General features: G+C 45.8%; 1 protein-coding gene across 1 annotated transcript; it reads left to right on the top strand.

Moving 5' to 3' along the window:
• Positions 1-378: 378 nt before the first annotated feature.
• Positions 379-17,418, top strand: HEATR6 (HEAT repeat containing 6). The gene is made up of 20 exons (XM_086763261.1): positions 379-585; positions 1,537-1,644; positions 2,037-2,177; positions 2,816-2,931; positions 4,392-4,506; positions 4,766-4,867; positions 5,317-5,454; positions 6,569-6,861; positions 7,254-7,431; positions 7,743-7,949; positions 8,489-8,588; positions 8,821-9,176; positions 10,099-10,221; positions 10,794-10,880; positions 11,884-12,018; positions 13,204-13,326; positions 14,371-14,495; positions 15,182-15,278; positions 15,784-15,988; positions 16,454-17,418. The coding sequence occupies exons 1-20, from the start codon at positions 379-381 to the stop codon at positions 17,002-17,004; spliced, it is 3,507 nt and encodes a 1,168-aa protein (XP_086619387.1). The 3' UTR covers positions 17,005-17,418.
• Positions 17,419-18,133: the final 715 nt, after the last annotated feature.

Below are 18,133 nucleotides of genomic sequence, written 5' to 3'. Positions count from 1 at the left end.
GTAACGCTTGGCTCGTCCCCGTTCAAGTGTGTCTCCCCATCAACTGGGGCCTTTCAACCCTCGGCCTCTCTCCTGGGATCCCCATCCCTGGAAACGTTCCAGGCCAGGCTGGACGGGGCTCTGAGCAGCCTGATCCGGTTGGAGATGTCCCTGCTCCTGGCAGGGGGTTGGACTGGGTGAGCTTTAACAGTCCCTTCCCACCCAAACCACTCTGGGATTCTATGAAGTGGCACGAAAGGATCAGTTAATTAGATGGTACTCATCAGTAAGAAATTAATTCTGGGTGAGGTGCAGACAGGCCCCTCCCGGCCCCCGTAGCCGCCCCCCGCCCCGGAAGCGCTCCCCGTTGCCATAGCGCCGCTGCCGGGAGGGCGGAAGATGGCGGCCGTGGCAGTGGCAGGGCCGGAGGAGCCGGAGCCGGGCGGCTCCTTCCGCCGTTACCTGGCGCGGCTGGGCGCCCTGCGGCCTCAGCCCGGCGGGGAGCGGCCCGACGGGGGCCGCCGCCGCACCGAGCTCCACCTGCTCTTCGACCAGCTCATCTCGGAGAGCTGCGGGCCGGCGCCGGCGGCCGGGCCCAGCCCCCAGGTACCGCGGGGCGCGGCCGGGGAGCGGGGCCCCGGGGACGGGACGGGACGGGACGGGGCGGGACGGGGGGACCGAGGGTCTCGCCGCCCGCGCTGGCGTGCACGCGCATGGGGACGCGCCCGCTCCTGGGGCGTGGCGGGGGGGGGGAGAAGGCGCTTGCACGCGGGCGCGGACGTCATGCGGGCGTACACGTCACGGGAGTGTACACGTCACGCGGGTGTGAGCGCACGCTTGGGGGGGGGGGCTCTCGGCCACCCGCGTGGGTGCTCGTGGTGGGGGGGGGGGCGCACACACACACTCACACACGCGTGTGCGCGCTCTCGAAGGCGGGGGTGCGCCCCGCGGTTGGCGTGCGGGTGCTTTCCCGGGTGCCCGCGCGTGTGCGCAGGCTTGGCGCGGAGGTACCGCAGCAACACCCCCGCGCGTACCAGCCCGCCGCTCCCCGCGGGCCGTGGGTTTGCCTCCCCTCCCCGGCACCGCGTTCCCTCCGGCCCTCGCCCGCCCCTGGCTCCCCTCCCCGCGCTGGGGGCCTGGCGAGCTGCGCTGCCGGGTGGGCACGGGTGGCCGGGTGGGAGGAGGGCGTGAGGGCGGTGGCGGGTGACACCGGCGGGTGGCACCGTGGGCACGGGGACTCGGCGAGTTTTCACAGCCAGCTGTTGAAACAATTAAAAATTTTCAGTTCTTAACATAAGCCCTTCCACGGTGACGATATTGGTACTGCTTCGTTGGGAAGACGCTGTACGTCGCTGTTACCCCGTGAACACTGCTGACTTCCCCCTTTTTCTTCGTTTTTTTTCCCAGTTTCATTTGTTTCGTTATGTTCTCCGTGTGTACTGGTGTCAGCGGTATCCACACGCAGACCGGGCTGCATGATCAAAGTCGTAGCTGCTGATGTGGTTGCCGCCCTGGCTTTGTAGTTTCTAAATAATAAACTGAGGCTCTGTTTTCCAGGATGTTTGCGCTCTGCTTGTCCAAGCCTGTCAGCTGGTTCACCTTGATCAGGAACATCTTGTCAGCAAAGTTTGTCAGCTCATCCATCACTTACTTAACAGATTTCAGGTACTGCAAGTTTGGCCTTGTCCCTTCTTTTCCTGTGTGCTGGCTCCCTGGGCCCCCACTGAGCCAGGGAGGCTTTCTGTCTCCCGTGATGGGCACCTTCATGCGGAGTTTTTCGGATTTTCACCGTATTGCTTATTTATTCTTGGCTGAGGTTCTGATCTGTGGCTCATGTAAAGACAGCTCTCAGTCAGAAGGGGCACACCATCAGAAATACTCTTGGCTAGAGGACGTTTGGTGTTGATTTATCCAGGTCTTAAGTGTCAGCTGGTTCTGTGATGGTGTGTCCTTTTAACAGCGGCTCACCCGAGTCTGTAACCAATGCATCTGTGTGTGTCGACTCCAGCAGTGTATGGTGATGTTTTCTTCACCACAGTCCTTTTCTGTTACTGCAGGTGATGGCTGATGAACAGAACTTGAATTTTCTTCTCTCCTACTGCATCTCTGCTCTTAAGCAGTGCAGCTCTTGGACACATGTTGAAATTCTGCAAGCCTTAGCAGCTCTTGTTTACAATAATGGACCTAAGTGTCAGAAGGTGAGTTTACAATCTAAGAGAAAGGAACTGCAAAAATATTTGCACCCTTTTGCTGTTTCTAACTCCTCCCCCCACTCCCTAAAAGAAGGAATTTTTAGGTTTTAGTATGTGGTGGGCTCAAAGACGTTTCAAACTGGAGATTCTCAGATATCAGTCCTGAGGTTTGTACCAAGCTCCTTGTTGCTGCAGCGCGACCGATAATGTTTGATGTGTTGAATTCCCCTGCTGTCACCAGCTCTTGGCAGCCTGCGGAGCGGTTTCTGCTGTTGGGTTGAAGCGGGGGGCGGTGATGCTAGCAGTTTTGGAGCTGCCAGCTTGCGTGGGTTTGTAGCCCGTATAACGGCGGCAGTTTGGTACAGCAGTTGTTACTAACTTAGCTCTATGTCTGGGAAGAAAGCGTAAATTGGAACTCAGTCTGAACCATACTCATGCTCGATACTTTTGGAATACAAAATAAGAGAGCTTTGGAAACTAGTATTTTCATGTCGTTTTTTATAAACTTCATCTGTCTGTGGAATCTGAAGTGGCAGCTGACAAATCTTCTTTTGTAGCATAGATGTGTTTAGCTACCAACCAGAAGAACCAGGAGGCTGAGGGAAGAGCGCTGACCCCTAATGACTTGTGCTGGTTTGTTTTAGTATCTCCCAGATTTGCTGGGCGAGACTGGGCTCTTGCTGCAGTTCAGTGATTCTGCTCAGCTGGACGTGGAACTCAGGAGGGCGGCGGTGCGCGGCATGGCAAACCTGTGTCTCAGGTGCGTGCGAACCTTTTTCGGGTGGTGGAGCGGAGTAAGTCTGACAGCATGGACAGCTGGTCTGTTCTGTTTGTGCTGGGAGCTGCACGTTCAGGGCCAGTAAGGTGTGTATACATGAATTTGAAATCTAAAACGTCAGTGCTCCAAGGTACTGTATCATCTGTGGATAAAACCGTAACCTCTTAGTCTTCCAAAAATAATGTTATGGAGATTAGTTTAGAGAAGAAAAGAAGTGGTGTTGTGCTTGTGTGGTCCCTAAGGTGATTCTTTGAGTTAATTTCACGTAAGAAATTGTCAGTTACAAGTTTTTATAGTGATTGTCAGTTATTCTCTTGCAATTCATCCGTTTCTCCATCCCACATGTAAATATGCTGCTGCCACAGCAATGTCAAATCTTCATTAGCTGCTACGTGGGAAGAATTTTCACTAACCAGACTGTGGGCAAGCAAGCAACTAATAAAAGCAATAGATATTTGGACTTGCTGTGAAGAGTTTTTTTTGATTAATAATTCCCCTGAACAAAAAAGGGGGGGCAAAAAACCCCAAAACACAAAAGCTTGGCATTTCAGCACTTATAGATGAAGTCTGAAGAACTACTTAATGTAAATAAATGCAACATCTGACAGCTTTAAACATGAGAGAGAAAAAAAAAAAGTGAGAATTATCAAACACTGGGACCAGTTGCCCAGAGAGGCCGTGGAGTCTCCATCCTTGGAGATATTCAAAACCCGACTGGACGCAGTCCTGGGCAACCTGCTCTGGTTGACCCTACTTCAAACAAGGGGTTGGACGAGGTGATCTCCAGAGGTCCCTTCCAACCTCAACTGTTCTCTGATTCTAATTTTGGGAAAATCACTTGCAATATTAGACTTTTCCTGTGAGTATCATCATACATGCGTTGGTGGCTTGAAGCAATTACATGTGTTGGAACCAGGTGCTTAGGAATCCGTTACAAAAGAATTGGTTTAATGGCTCTAAATCCACTGCAACAATGGCTGGCTCTTACTAACTGGTCCTCAGGGTAACAAAGATGTGGTTGCCCTCTTTCTTCGTGCAGTAAGTCAAGTGGATATTAAAATGTTTCGGCACATTGAGGTTGCCTGGACTTCATGGAAACTAGGGAAATGCCAAAAGTCATTCTAGGTCCTTTTCAGTGCCTAATTTTGCCTAAAAAGCATTTATAGCTTGTTCAGCTGTGCTTGGAGAGTCACTGTAATCGAGAAGGTGGCTGCAGAAGCAGGGTTGGTGTAAGGCACGCTGTGATTGTCCTAGCTCTTTGTGCAGGAGGTTTCTTTTTGTTCTTTTCAGTGGTGGAGCTGATCCCTTTCAAAGAGCCATCCATCCATCCAGGGCTGTGCTTTTCAGTCTCGCAGAGGGCTTGGTTCTGAGTTTGTGTAACTTTAAAAAGCTGTGGGGCAGTCTGTAAACCAACCATTTGTTGCCTCCTGCTTTAATTTTAGTGTGCCTGGACAGCCATACTTGGATGAGTCCTACAGAAATGTCTGTTTCCAAACTTTTCTAAGTGTTCTGCAGTCTTCAAAAACCTCTGATGTAGATGACATCACTTTTTGCATGGTAAGTGTGAGTCTAATTGTGTAGAATACTCTAATTAAGAGATTGTGCTGCTGGAATGTTGGAATTTGGAATGTGTGAAATTTGGAACATTGGCGACTGAGATTTTGCTTAAATAGTCCATTTTTTTTTAATAAATATGAGTAACTGTCCCAGTAATTATGTTGAGCAAAACTGTAATTGTCTAGAAGGTCACTTGAAAGATGTGAACCTTCAATGTTTTGAGAAGGAAAAGTAAGTAATTCTGTGTTTCGGTTTTCAGCTACTGCAAAATGCACTGAAAGGTATCCAGTCGCTTCTAAACGGTGGGAAGATGAAACTGGTGCAGACTGACCAAATTGGATCTCTTCTTGCAGTTTTGAAGGTAAATACTCAAATCCACCTTGCGGAAGAGGCAGGCACTGGAAGGTGCGTGTTCTGGATGCTTGTTAAATGGGAAACAGTAGGAGAAGATGAGAAAGAGGGAGCAGGGAAGCGTGAGCGTGGGAGGAAATGTAGTGTGAGATACAAAGAAAAAGACATTGAGTTTTTCTCACAGCATCTGAACTGCGCTGCCCACAAAAGAATGTGAGAGAAAGATTGGAGGATTTTTTTTTTTTTCTCCCCAGACCTACTTAAATTCCCTCTAGGAGATAGTTGAATTTCAGACGTTGCATAGCTGTTACGTAGCATGGGGAGAGGCAGGACCTGGGGGAAGGATCATGAGCTCAACTGAAAACTGAACAATGAAAAATTGAACACCTGAGTAAATACCCAGTAAATCTTTGTGCATCAAAAAGGAAAAGTATGCCAACGTTTTTGTTACTGTTCTAGAAATGTATGTTTCATGGACTGCCAGGACTGAGCATAGAAATGCCCGCAGCCTTGTACCCAGCCCCGTTACCTCAGTATGACAGAAGGTCGCCTGTCAAACAGGAGCAGTCAGAACCAGCCAGCTTTAAGCAGACGGGGGTAAGCTGAAATACGCTGGTTCTGCTGCGGGCACACTGTGTGCGCGTTTGTTGCAGTTGGGTGTTACCTGGTGTGATATTAGTGGCTAACAGGCTCTTTGTGTTCTGAGAGTGTGATACGTTTCACGTTCTTTGCTTTAAAGGTATTGATTATAAATCTCTGCACTGAGTAAAATTGCTTTGTGAACGCAGGTGATGAGGACAAACGGCTCTGCAGAGATTGGTGTTCCTGAGTGAAGCTGTGTGCATCAGTTATTCATCTATAGCCAAGAATTCTTGGCCTGCAGACATGGGATTGGTGCCTGCAGACTAGCCAAAGCTTTTTATTTTATAAGTTACTTTTTCTCCCCTAACACTTGCACAATTGTTTGACTCTTTCTTGGGGAAGTCAAGTTCATCTAGAGACTGATTTCCTCCCCACTCTCCCATCTGTTCTGCTCAATGCTTCTGCAGGTTATTTTTTAACCCTGTGAACGTTTTGGATTACCGATTATCTGAAAGACATTATAGAAAATAAAGTTGTATAGTCTTCGTGACTTGTGTCTTTTAAAATGTCAAATACCTACTGTAAATCCAAAAGAACTACACAAGTATTTACTGTTCCTCTTCTTTAATCATTTTTGTGTGAAATATGATTTTTAACTAAAAGTTTTGTTGGAAATCTTTTGCTTTACTGATAAAGAGGGCAAAGCTTAATTTTTGAGACTATTCAGATATAAACCATTTACTTACACTAAGATATTACTGTACTGATGTTACTGTTGCTGTTAATAAGCAGAGTTTGCAAACTCTCAGATAGTAAAGAGGTGACTGTTTCTGTATGTACAGCATTGCACACACATGTAATTGCATTGTTGTATCAGAAGACATTAAATATCTGTGATAACTCTTGGTTAAACTGAATTTAGTTAGTCTTGGTTAAAACTCATTTGGAAGCTTGTATCATTTGATGTTGATGTATTATACAGAGGCTTTTATTCTGCATTAGCAATTTGTTTTGTTTTCAGTTGAGACTTTTTTCGTTTAGATTTACACCTGTAAAATGTTTGCACATCTTTCTAGAGATTATTTTAAAAGATTTAAAAAAAAAATCTTAATTTTTCATGTTAATACAGAACCGAAGAAAAAGATCCAAAGGAAAACAAAAGAAGGGAGAGTTTGAGGAAGAAGGAAGAGGAGATTTGAGTGATGCAGGAAACGAATCAGTCCTTGCAGCAGGCATGCTGAAATTGCACTTGGGGGATGCACAGAACAGTCCTTGTCTGGGTCCTCGGACTCGTGCATCAGATGTTGCGTACGTGCCTGCTGGAAAGGATCCCTTGTCTTCCCATTGTACTAGCTGGAAAAGAATCAGCAGCAGTGAGTCCGAATATTCTGATGCTGAAGGTGGAATACAGAGCAAAATGAGGTGATTGTTGTTGATGTAAACATTAAGCGTGGTAGCAGAGTGTACTGTTGTTCATAATGATTTAAGCTCATGTATCAAAGCACACCTTTTGTTCCTGCAGATCTGGCACAAATTTTACATGTGTGCAGGCTCTTAAACTTCCACAGGATCCTAGGGCCTTGTTCTTAATGAAAACTGTTGCGGAAATCACTTTCCCTTTTGATTTATGTGGTGACACAAGAAAATTGGAAGGTGGTGGTTGGTATTGGTTTGAAAGTAAATTTGTTCTTCCTCTTCCTGTTTTTGGTCTAAAAAAATGTCTTCTTACAGCTAGCCACTAATATAAGTGAAATAAGTTAAGTCCATTACTTTTCACTGCTGCTATTTCATTCATTTTTTTGTTTGTTTTTAAGATCTTATCAAGCCAATGTTCGTCAAGGGGCTCTAGCCTGTTTCCTCTCCGCTATAAAATCCATAGAAAAAAGAGTTCTTTATGGCTACTGGTCAGCGTTTGTTCCTGATGCGCCTGGTATTGGCAGCCCCCAGTCAGTGTCCTTGATGACTATTGCTTTAAAGGACCCTTCCCCGAAGGTGAGGCAGTTCTGAGTAGAAAAAGCATTGTATTTTTCCCATATTAATCATAAGAGTTGTCTTCTCTGGCCTTCAGCAAGTACTTTAGCTGCTGTGTCTTTGCTGCTTGGTCACTGTACTACAAGAAATAAAATAGGATGTGTTTGTTATGGAAACAAAGGATTGGTTGTGTACTGCTTAAAGGTATGAGAAAAGATAATGGGAGCTGAATTTTCTCTTACTGGAGAAAGAGGCTTTCATAAACTTTAAAATACGTCCTTTGAGATGATGGGGAGTTAGAAGCGGGTAACAGAAATGTTTTATCATTTCAGACCCGTGCCTGTGCTCTTCAAGTTCTCTCAGCCATCCTGGAAGGTTCTAAGCAGTTTCTTTCTGTTGCTGAAGACGCAAATGATCACAAGAGAGCTTTTACTCCCTTCTCTGTAACTATTGCTTCCAGCATCCGGGAGCTGCACCGCTGCCTGCTGCTAGCCCTGGTGGCAGAATCCTCTTCTCAAACACTAACGCAAATAGTCAAGGTAACTGTACTGTGAATGTTCCAGATGCTGCCCAAGAGATTGTATGGGTCTCTAGATTAAATCTTGAAGAAAGATTGCACAGAAATCACTGCAGCTGTTGAAGCCTAAGGTGGTGGGGGGAAATAAACTGCTGTCATCTCACAAGCCTTTGTTGACTGAGTCTTCCTATGGAGTCCTAGGAGTTCTCTTTGACACAGTTTCCTTGTTCCTGCATTTCTTTCACGTAGTCTTTTTGGAGCTGAATGAACCAATGAACCACATTGGCTTTAAAACTGGAGTCCAGATTGGCTAAAAAAAGCTTTCCATGGGCTATTGAAGTGCCTTGGTCTTTATGCCAGGTCACAGTAGTTAAATAGTCGTTCTTAGGAGCCAAGTTTGTAACCAATTTTCAAACAGCAAATAATTGGGGCATTCATTTTCAGGTGCCCTCAGATAATTAGCTGTCTAAGTGACCTAATTGCAAATGTAAAACCAAATCTGTTGGAGGCCAGGCTGACATTGTAACCACCACTCCATGTATGTTCTTATGTGTGTTTCAGTGCCTTGCGAATTTGGTTTCAAATGCACCATACAACCGTCTAAAACCTGGCTTGCTGACAAGGGTCTGGAACCAGATAAAGCCATACATTTGTCATAAAGGTTTGTGTTCTGTTTGACTGAAGCCTCTCTGTATATGTTATATCTTAATTCAGCATTGGTTATTACAAAATAATTGTGGATTTTTCACACACCACACGCATAAATATATATATTGCTACTGAATTGTACGTTGTGACCTGTCTTGTCTGAAAGCTGCTGAAGAAGGATGCTGACATGTCAGCGCGATGCTAACAGACTGGCTTTTTCTTCCCCGCCCTGTTCTTTCTTGCAGATGTTAATGTTCGAGTTTCTAGTCTCACGTTGTTAGGGGCTATAGTATCTGTCCAAGCACCTTTACCAGAGGTGCAGTTGCTTTTGCAACAGCCCAGTTCTTCGGGGCTAAATAATAGTGGTAGCGCAACCCCTCACCGTTTTAATTCTGAGCAGTGGAGAAAAGCACTCCCTTCCGAAGGGGAGCCTCCAGGTAATCCGTCAGGATGTACGTCTTCAGAACCGTGCTGGCTTCTCCGTCTCTGCGTTTCCATCATCGTTCTGCCCAGAGAGGATTCGTGTTCTGACAGCGATGCTAACTTCCCGCCGTTTTCCAGCGTTTATGAACCGTGTCCCCTTCGACTGGAATCCTTACAGGTGGGAATGAACAGCTAGCTTGTAAAATGAACAGCTTGGTACAGTATCGCGTTACCTTATGTCAGCCAAGCCTCAGTCATGGCTTGCCTTTGCTCCTAGCTCTTTCAGTGAGATTTAGGCTACAGCATTTGCTGGTGTAGCATGTCTGAGCCGCTGTGACTGAAAAAGCAGTAACGTTTTGGTTCCGTGCCTGTGCCACAGCATAACGGTCCCACGGTAAACCTGCTGCAGCAAGCTCACCTGCCTGTGATTTTTATCTTCATTTTTTTTTTAGATATTTGGTTGTGTGTGCTGTCATCTGGTGAAGGCTGTGAGTCTTCCCCGTGCAAACTCCTCCATACAGAACCTAAGTTAATGTTTTGCTAGAAAATGGTGAGGAAGACCCCTGCAGTCAAAGAACAGTCTGCAGGGATCTGTGGAGTGATGCTGGCATGACTGGAGGAGTACCTGTGAATGTTGAGACTTGGCCTTGGTTTTCTTCGTGTAACCACAGAAAATAGTAAGATTTTGTGACATGCATCCCGAGGAGTCTCACTCTTTTTCTAGAACAATGAATATTTGTTAAATCCGGCTTCACAGAACGCAGCAGTGCTGTTATAGGAGATGCAAAATGTGTTGCTCTTAGAGGCACTCTTGCTTAGTTTTTTAGCTACAACAGACCTCACTTAGAGTAAATAATTCATTGTGTTGCTACCCGATAGTGCTTTTGTGGCCCTCTTTTGAACAAGATAATGGAATAGGGAGGCTTTTAATTAGCTGTGTTATTCTAGAAGTTGTGCCACAGGGTGTATCTGTTACACCAGAGTTTAGTATGTGGTCCCAGTGTTGATTAGCCCGTTAACATCCTCTCTGTGTATTTGGGGTATTCTGGTTTAATACAAGTAAAAAAACGCTGAACGGGATTTCTTTTGTTTGTGTTTAGGTGTTGGCTCTTCTTGTGAAAGGTTACTTCTCTATGGCTCAGAGCTATTTCCTAGAGCTTGGAGAGGTGGCTTGCAGGTGCATGGAAGAAATGGATCCCTCCATTCAGCTCCACGGAGCCAAAGTAAGAGCATGAGGAAATACCAGCGTTGTGTTAGCAACTCAGTTTTATCTACTGCTATCTACAGATGAGTAGCGATGAACATTTAGGGCATCTTTGTGTGTAGCACACTGTAAAGAGCTGCTGCCTGCTGTAGCTCTTTGGGAAATGCAGTACCCTGACACTTTGAGAAATGCACTTTCTGCTTCCCATCTTGAATTCTTAGCAGAATTTTGTTGCTCTGCTGAGTCACCGGGAAGCTTGGGAAATGCAAGGACTATAACACTGGCCCTTCCCTGATTCAGCATCAGCTGGTGCAGGAACTGTGTTCTGTCACCCAAAGGAGAGCTCAGAGCGATTTCCTCTTTGTGCAGCTATTTGTTATGCTGTTCTAGCTGAAGACTTTACGTAAGAAAGACTTTCCTAATTTCTTCACTAGTAGGGACAGGATAGTCCAAAGCAATACTGAATTTTTAATTTTTGTTCCCTGGGTCAGTTACTACAGTCCTAGGTAAAGCTTGCTATCGTTCCGTGGTGCTCAGAGTCATCCCTGATAAAGACCTTGTTGCTTTTTTTCTTTTGTTGTTTCCCTTCAGCTCCTGGAGGAGCTGGGCACAGGCGTACTACAGCAGTACAAACCCGATTCAGCTGTTGCCCCTGATCAGAGAGTACCGGTCAGCGTGGTAAGTGTGTGGGCTGCCTCTGAGACTCCACGTCACTGAGCTTCCTTTCTTGAACTCTCTGCAAAGTTACTGCCAGGGATACAGATAAATCAATTGCAGAAAAGCAGCAGGAGGCTCAGTACCCCAGGGCTTTATAGGTGCTGATATGTACAATTTTGGTATCTGGTCTTGTCTGTAGGAAGATGTAGAGTTTTTTCTTCTTTTTTTTTTTTTTAACATGATGTTAACACTGCCTCTGTTTTCATAATCCCTCCTCTTCCTGCCTGCTGAAATTCAGAAAGCTGGAAGAACAGCGCAGATTTTCATGCATCAGTACTGCTGCGTAAAGCCTACACATATGCTTGTAGAGTTTTGGTGAATTTGCGTTGTTACAAGAGCCAGCCTACGTGTTCTGGCTGCTCGCAAGTGCAGAGGGAGCAGCCAGAACCATAGTATATGTGATTTCAGAAAAATTCATTGTTTGAGGCTGTTTGTTTGGATAAGTTTGTGGAAGCTGAGGAACTCGCATTTTAGTATTAACATAGGCCTGTTTAAGTCTTGCTTCTGTGAACAGAAGGCAAGCTTAAAAATTTCTTTGACATATGCTAAGTTTTGAGCCACTCACCAATGACCCTACAAGATAGGAAATGTGTCCAGTAGCAGTGGGTTTCTGCTACCTGCTATGAATGTATATTGTCAGGCAAATGAAAATACCCAGCTGCGTGGATTCCAGAATGGGATCCTAATTCTACCTCATGCAGTCTGATCTGGGTGTCTGTGGCCTTGAGAAGGAAACAAACAGAACTCGGTGAGTCAGTGCTTGATAGCAGTACTAAAATGTCTTTAAAATGTGTCTGAATGCAAAGTATTTTAGGCTTCCAAACAGCTGTAATTGCTTTCACGTGTGATCATGCTACCTGCTGTAAGTATGTCTCAAAGATGATAACAGAAAAAGACAATCTATTATAGAGCTTGGGCGTAATTGCTGAGTTCAAACAGATAAACCTGGCTCTTTCCTCTGTAGGTTGTAACTTTCTGGACCATGGTGTTAAACGGCCCTTTACCTGCCACTCTTCAGAGCTCTCCACATGTGACGCTTCAGACAAGCGCCTGTGATGCCCTGTCCTCTATCCTGCCAGAAGCTTTCAGCAGCCTGCAGGTGAGAGAGGGCTCCTTTAAGTATGGCATTGTTACCTACTGAGGATTTGTTCTTGTCTACCAGATTGCAGTAGTGTAAAGCTTTTTAAAACTTGTCAGGAGAGGGTGAAGGAATCTTCTAGGATTTTTAAAAATATTCTATACAAGCTGTGACTATCGAAGACTGGAAAAGGCAACATTGGCAGTAATTAGTCTGTCAAAACAATGAAACTGTGGGTCACAGAAGCTGTTTAGCCCTGCCATGAATACTCAGCCTTGGCAATGATGCACGGGAGATGGAGGACAAGAATTTCATTGCGTGAGGGAGGGGTAAGGAGTTGTTACTTTGCTAGTTAAGTGTTTGAAGAGACAGCTGAGCTAACAGGCATGGACTGACGTTGTTCACCAGTTTGCATGCATATTTTTCTTTTGGCTGGATTCTAAAAGGCTTGACTGTGGTGATTGCCCTGGCAGAAGCAAACAAATGTGTTGGCCTTACTCTCCTTTTGCCACATGAAATATGCTTTTAAACATGAAAGCCTTGGCAGCGTATCACCGCTGCATTGTGCCGCTCCTTTTGTGTCACTGTGCCCTTCTTGATGGGGAGTGCTCTGCCAGATCCCATTTGCCCAAGAATTGCTAGTACAGCAGTGTCTCTGGAATTCTGCGTCTGGTTTCTCCAAGCACAGCATGTACTTCATCACACCGTACTTTGATCCCATACTCTCTTGTCCCTGTGGCCGTGTGGGGTCAAGTCAGTGCCCACTCTGACCCTTTGCTCTGATGAAACAAAGATTTTTGTCATGGGTTGGTAAACTGACAATCTGCCCAGGATGAACTCAATCTGCCTGGCTGTCCTTGTTAATGAAGGGGAAAGAGCCACGTGAGACAGGAAAAAGCAACCGATCCAGTCTGTTTTACCTCTCATGGGCCATGCCTGCTGCGTTTGGATGATGGTTAATATTTTGGTTTCCTTTTTGGTCTTATCTAACAGCAACAAGATCATGTTTGCTGGAAGCATTCGCGTTTCCTGTGTGGCATCCTGAAATGCCAGTCGGGTTACTTCAAAGAAAAGAGTGCTGTCTGAGTGGTAGCTTCTATAGATTCCGCACATTAGGGTCTTTCAGAGTGGTTGTCGGTTGTCTGTGTTTGTGGGACAGAGATATCTTCAGTTTCTCCCTATTACCACGACTGCTTGTTGTTGCAGAATGAGCAGCAGATATTGTGCGTCACTCTGCTGCTTGGCCTGAACCACAGCGAGAACCCACTGGTAAAAGCTGCTGCCACACGTGCGCTTGGAGTCTACATCCTCTTCTCTTGCCTTCGGCAGGTCAGAACTGGCTCACTTTTTTGTATTTTGCGCCACTTTTTAAAGGGCTTTGAACCGTAAGACATGGGACATGAGTTCTTTTGGAAAGAATTTGCCTTCCTTCTTGCTTTTGGTCTGCAGCGTGTGTGTAGCTTTTTTTTTTACTGTCTCCAGCCTTGCTCTTGCCTTCTGTGGGGTGAGCAGAAGCAGCGCAGTTTTAAGTGAGATGAAGCAGAAGCCAGAGTGCCTCCTAAGTGAGAGCAAAAGGAGGGAGGTCAGGCTCTTCCCGAGCTCTCAGGGACAGAAGTGGGAAAGGCTGCGTTGGCACAAAAGAGCTGCAAGAGATGAGGCAGAGCTAGGAAGAAGGGAACAGCTGCACAGCGCTCTGTAAATTTTAACAAGTGTTTAACATGAAGGCTTCAGTTTTGCTTAAGACCAAGAAGTAAAGTTTATATAGAGAAAAGTGCTGGTTTGTTTCCACAAAAAAAAAAAAAATTGATCTTAGCTTGGCTGAGCTGGGAGGCTCCGTAGTTTTTGCAATGTGGCCTTAAATGGGTGATCGTAATAGAAAATTTATACAGTAGCTGATGTGAGATTTAAGTCCAAAATATTTTGAAATAAAATCCTTTACCATAGGCAAGGGAATGAAAATGAAATGTAATGTACCACAGAAGAGAAGATTAGAAAGGTGGCTCAACAGGGAGTTTGGAGAAGCAATTACTTTCTTAAGAGTGGGATTTGATGAGTGTAAGATTGGCAGTCCAGGTAATTATGTTAAAATCCAAAGTAACTGAAGCACCAATGAAATTAAATAATACAGTGAAACTTTTGAGCAACAGCTGCCCAGGAGAGTTGTGAACTTGGGCAGCATGCAGGCTTCAGCTGTTAATTAGAGACCAGAGCTGTACAGAGAGCGCCGTAAACACGTTAAAAGTTGCTGCCTAAAAAAGAAGAGTATATTAATAGAGCTGGTCGCTGTGCAGTTATAATGTTCCCTAGAAAGGCCAGGGTGTGTATGTTACTGAAGAAATCTTTCTAACTTTGCAGCAGTTTTTACGTTTGTAGGATGTGATGTTTGTGGCAGACACGGCAAATGCTATTCTGAACTCCCTCCACGACAAGTCTCCGAACGTCCGTGCCAAAGCAGCTTGGTCCCTGGGCAATCTTACGGACACGCTGATCATCAACATGTGCGTAAGCGTGCCTTGGCCCGCGGAACTCCTCTCTCTGCCCGTATTCCTAGCATCAGGCAGAGGGTACTGATCTACTTGGTATCAAAAAACCCCAAATTTGGCTTGGATGCTTCTTTTTAACGCCTTCTCACCCTGTGTGTGACACTGTACTGCAGGTATCCTGTATCCATCTGGGGTTGAGTTCTGCTGAACTGCTTGGGTTTAGGTCTTTCTAATCATTAGTTCTGGAGTGTATTCCAAGTTTACTTTCCCGTTTTCAGTTTCTTGTACATTGCTTTGTGTAATTACATGTTCCCTGGTTACTTTACTTTCAACATAACACAGAAGTAAGATTAATAAATATTTAACGCTTCCTCAAATCAAAGACTGGAGGAAGTCTAACCTACTGTTACACTTTTAACAGGAGAAATAGTTATCATATATTCCTGCTAAAGAGTTCCCTCTGAGCAATTCATTGCCCTCTGTTTTTTTGTTACAGACTTAATGCATTGCTAACCGGCTTTCTTGCATTAATAGTTTGGTTTTAAATTAATAAACATAGTGGTCACATGTAGTAAGGTCTGCCTTACATATTAGCTTTCTGAAGAGTGAAGGTTGTTCCTACGCCTCTATAGAGGGTCCGTATCACATCTTTGGGGATGGGTCCCCTGAGCTGGCTTTTCACGGTGTGTTTTTTCTGCTAGGCAAACGATGGGACAAAGTTTTCAAGAGGAATTTTCTGATCTCCTGCTGTTGAAAATGTTACGGTCTGCGACTGAAGCATCCAAGGACAGAGACAAGGTATGACTGAGGGGAAGGAGGGTGGAGTTGTCATAGTGTAGTTAACTCCTGCATTTTGATTTAAAAAAAAAAAAAAAAAAAAAGAGAGAAAGAAAAAGAAAAAACAGGGAAAAAAGGCTCTAGTTACTTAGGGGCGTTTTGCCCCAACGGATGGGGAGCTGCAGCTCAGCATACTCTCTTGAGGGCTGGTGTTTAGAGGTTTCCCTGTTTGACCTGGAGGACACTTGATTGCACTTTTCCGCAGCGTAGGGTTTTTTTTTGTTTTGGTGGGGTTTTTTTTGTTTGTTTTGAGGTTTTTTGGTTGATTCGGTTTTTTTTCAGGGTGAGTACTTGCAGAGAATGATCTTTCTGGTGGCATTTAGGAAGTCACCATCTGTTAAGACGCCAGTCTGATTCCAGCTGGGCTCCTTGTTGGCTCTGAGCATGATTTTGTAGCAGGCTTGACAAGAGCTTTGCCTACAAGTTGAAAGTCAGAACAGGTTTTTTTTGTGTATGTGTGTTCCAGGTAAAGAGCAATGCGGTCCGGGCTCTTGGGAACGTGCTTCATTTCCTTCAGCCATATCACATCGCAAACCCTAGGTTTAGGGAAGCCATTGAGGAATCTCTGCAGGCCCTTATTTCTACTGTTCAGAGCGAGGCCACTATGAAAGTGCGCTGGAATGCTTGTTACGCGCTGGGGAATGTATTCAAGAACCCTGCTTTGCCACTCGGTGAGTAACTTGTCCCACTGGCTTTGGATTTGCACAGCAGGTTGTGGTTTTGATAAGAAGGTTTCTGTTACAAAATGCGTTGAGGAAAAGTGGAGAAACCAAGCTGAGCTGAGTCTTGCTGTCCTAGCTTCCCCAGAACTGTTGCCAGTGCAATAGGCTCAGACCCTGTGAGTGCTAGTGCAGGCTTAACTGTGCTGTGTTCAGTCGGATCTGTCACGTTAGAAAAGAGCATGAGGATGGGATTATGGCTGTGAATAGATGCAAAATGTTACTTTCCTCTTAAAAAACTTCAGATTAACTGGTTTTGACTCATTTTCTATGTCGTAACCCCTGATTCTCTCATTTAGAGCAGAATAAATACAGTAAATGTAAACTCATTAAATATTTAAGAGATCCATTTACAGTTTTGTATATTTTGACTGAAAATATTTTTTTTTTTGTTTTGGGTGTGTGGTGTTTTTGCAGGAGATGCTCCTTGGACCACGCAAGCATATAGTGCACTTTCCTCAGTAGTGAAGTCCTGCAAGAATTTCAAAGTCCGAATCAAATCGGCCATGGCCCTCTCCATCCCCAGCAAGAGGGAATGCTACGGCTCCGCTGAGCAGTTCTGCCAAATCTGGAGTGCCTTGGTGGTAGCCCTGCAGAAAAGCGAAGACACCGAGGACTTTCTGGAATTCAAGTACAGTGCCAGCCTCCGGACGCAGATCTGCCAGGCTCTGCTTCATTTGTTGAGTCTGGCAAAGAGCAGAGACCTGCCAGCCATTTGGGAAACCCTAGCAGAACACGGGGATGCAATCAAATCCTATTTCTTGCAATATCTGAAATCTGGAGTTGAAGAAAACGAAGCAGGGCTGCACTCGGACTTGGGCGAGAGGGAGAGAGCATTAACAGGAGCTATCGAACATCTCGGTGGGATAGAGAAGCAGCTGGAGGGCAAAGCCCGGCTGAGAGTCTCTGGTTACCTGGAAGATGTCTTGACAAACCACGCCAGTGCTGCTGAGTTAACAGAGGCGTAGGAAGATGCGCCTCTTTTGGTGACCAATAACTTCTGACTGGGCACACAGAAGGAACACGCTGCTTCCCTCACGCAGGGCAGCCAGAAAGAAAGTTTCCTGTTGTTGGTATTAGTTTATAATGCCTGATGAAAAGATCTGCAGAACCTTTATTTTAAATTCTTGTGTTTCGTGAACTCAAGTTGTCCCTGGTTGGTTTTGTCTGTACACTTAACTGTTACAGCCCTTGGAAAACAAATGCCTCTTCCATCTTTGTCCATTTTCTTAAAAAACCGCTTATCTAAAACCATTTTGTTACTGTTGCTGCTTCATTCAAAATCGTGTTTGTAAAGGAGGGGTCTGGAGGAATTTTGTTTTTCTAAGCACTGCAACTGTTGTTGCTCTTGTGTTCCTGCAATAAACCTAAATATCCCAGAATTTGCTCAGAGCAAACACCCTCGGCCTTTACCTGTCTGCGTTCCTAGTGTCTGACACCTGGCCTGTGCCTCCCTGCTGCCTTCGCTCCCCCTGGCTTCCAAAAACTCGAAATTCCTGGTTTCCAGGTGGATGCTATTGTGCTGCGTAAGGCAGAAAATTGAAAGGAGGTGTGATGCTGGAATTCTGATTCTTCAAGCAGTGCTGCCCCGGGGCTCTGTCGCCTTTCTGCGGGAGGTGCAGGGATGTTCTAAACCGCGTGTGGGTTCGTTGCTGCAGTTCCGTTCCTTTGTGATGCCGTTGCTCTCTGTTTGCCGTGCGCTTACTGCGCTGATAGCTGGTGGAGGACTGAGCTCTCTGATGTTGCTGGGGACGAATCAGCGCCGCCAGGAATGATCCGGTGTGCAGGGCACTGTGAGAGTTAAGTGCCTGCTGCCCTAACCTCTGTGTGGATGTTTGAACAGGGCTCAGTGCGAGCTCTGCCTGTCGTAAAAGCTCTTTGGGATATGAAATCTGTCTGCTTTGTTTTTCCATCCTCGCCGCTGGTTTCAGGGGGCCTCAGCCAGCGCGAGTACGAAACCCCTTCAGAGCGATGGAGCCTTTTCACTGGAACGGTGGGCAGCAGGAGCCGCTCTGCCAGCCTCTGGCGCATGGTCGAGCTTGTCCGAGCGCTTTGAAAGGCTGAGCAGCCACCTGGGACGGAGCCTGAGGAAGAGTG

The sequence above is a fragment of the Chlamydotis macqueenii genome, chromosome 19 (assembly GCF_036417535.1).
Source record: "Chlamydotis macqueenii isolate bChlMac1 chromosome 19, bChlMac1.mat, whole genome shotgun sequence".
Lineage (NCBI taxonomy): Eukaryota > Metazoa > Chordata > Aves > Otidiformes > Otididae > Chlamydotis > Chlamydotis macqueenii.
Note: the sequence above shows the minus strand (reverse complement) of the source record. Positions and strands in the feature narration are given on the sequence as shown.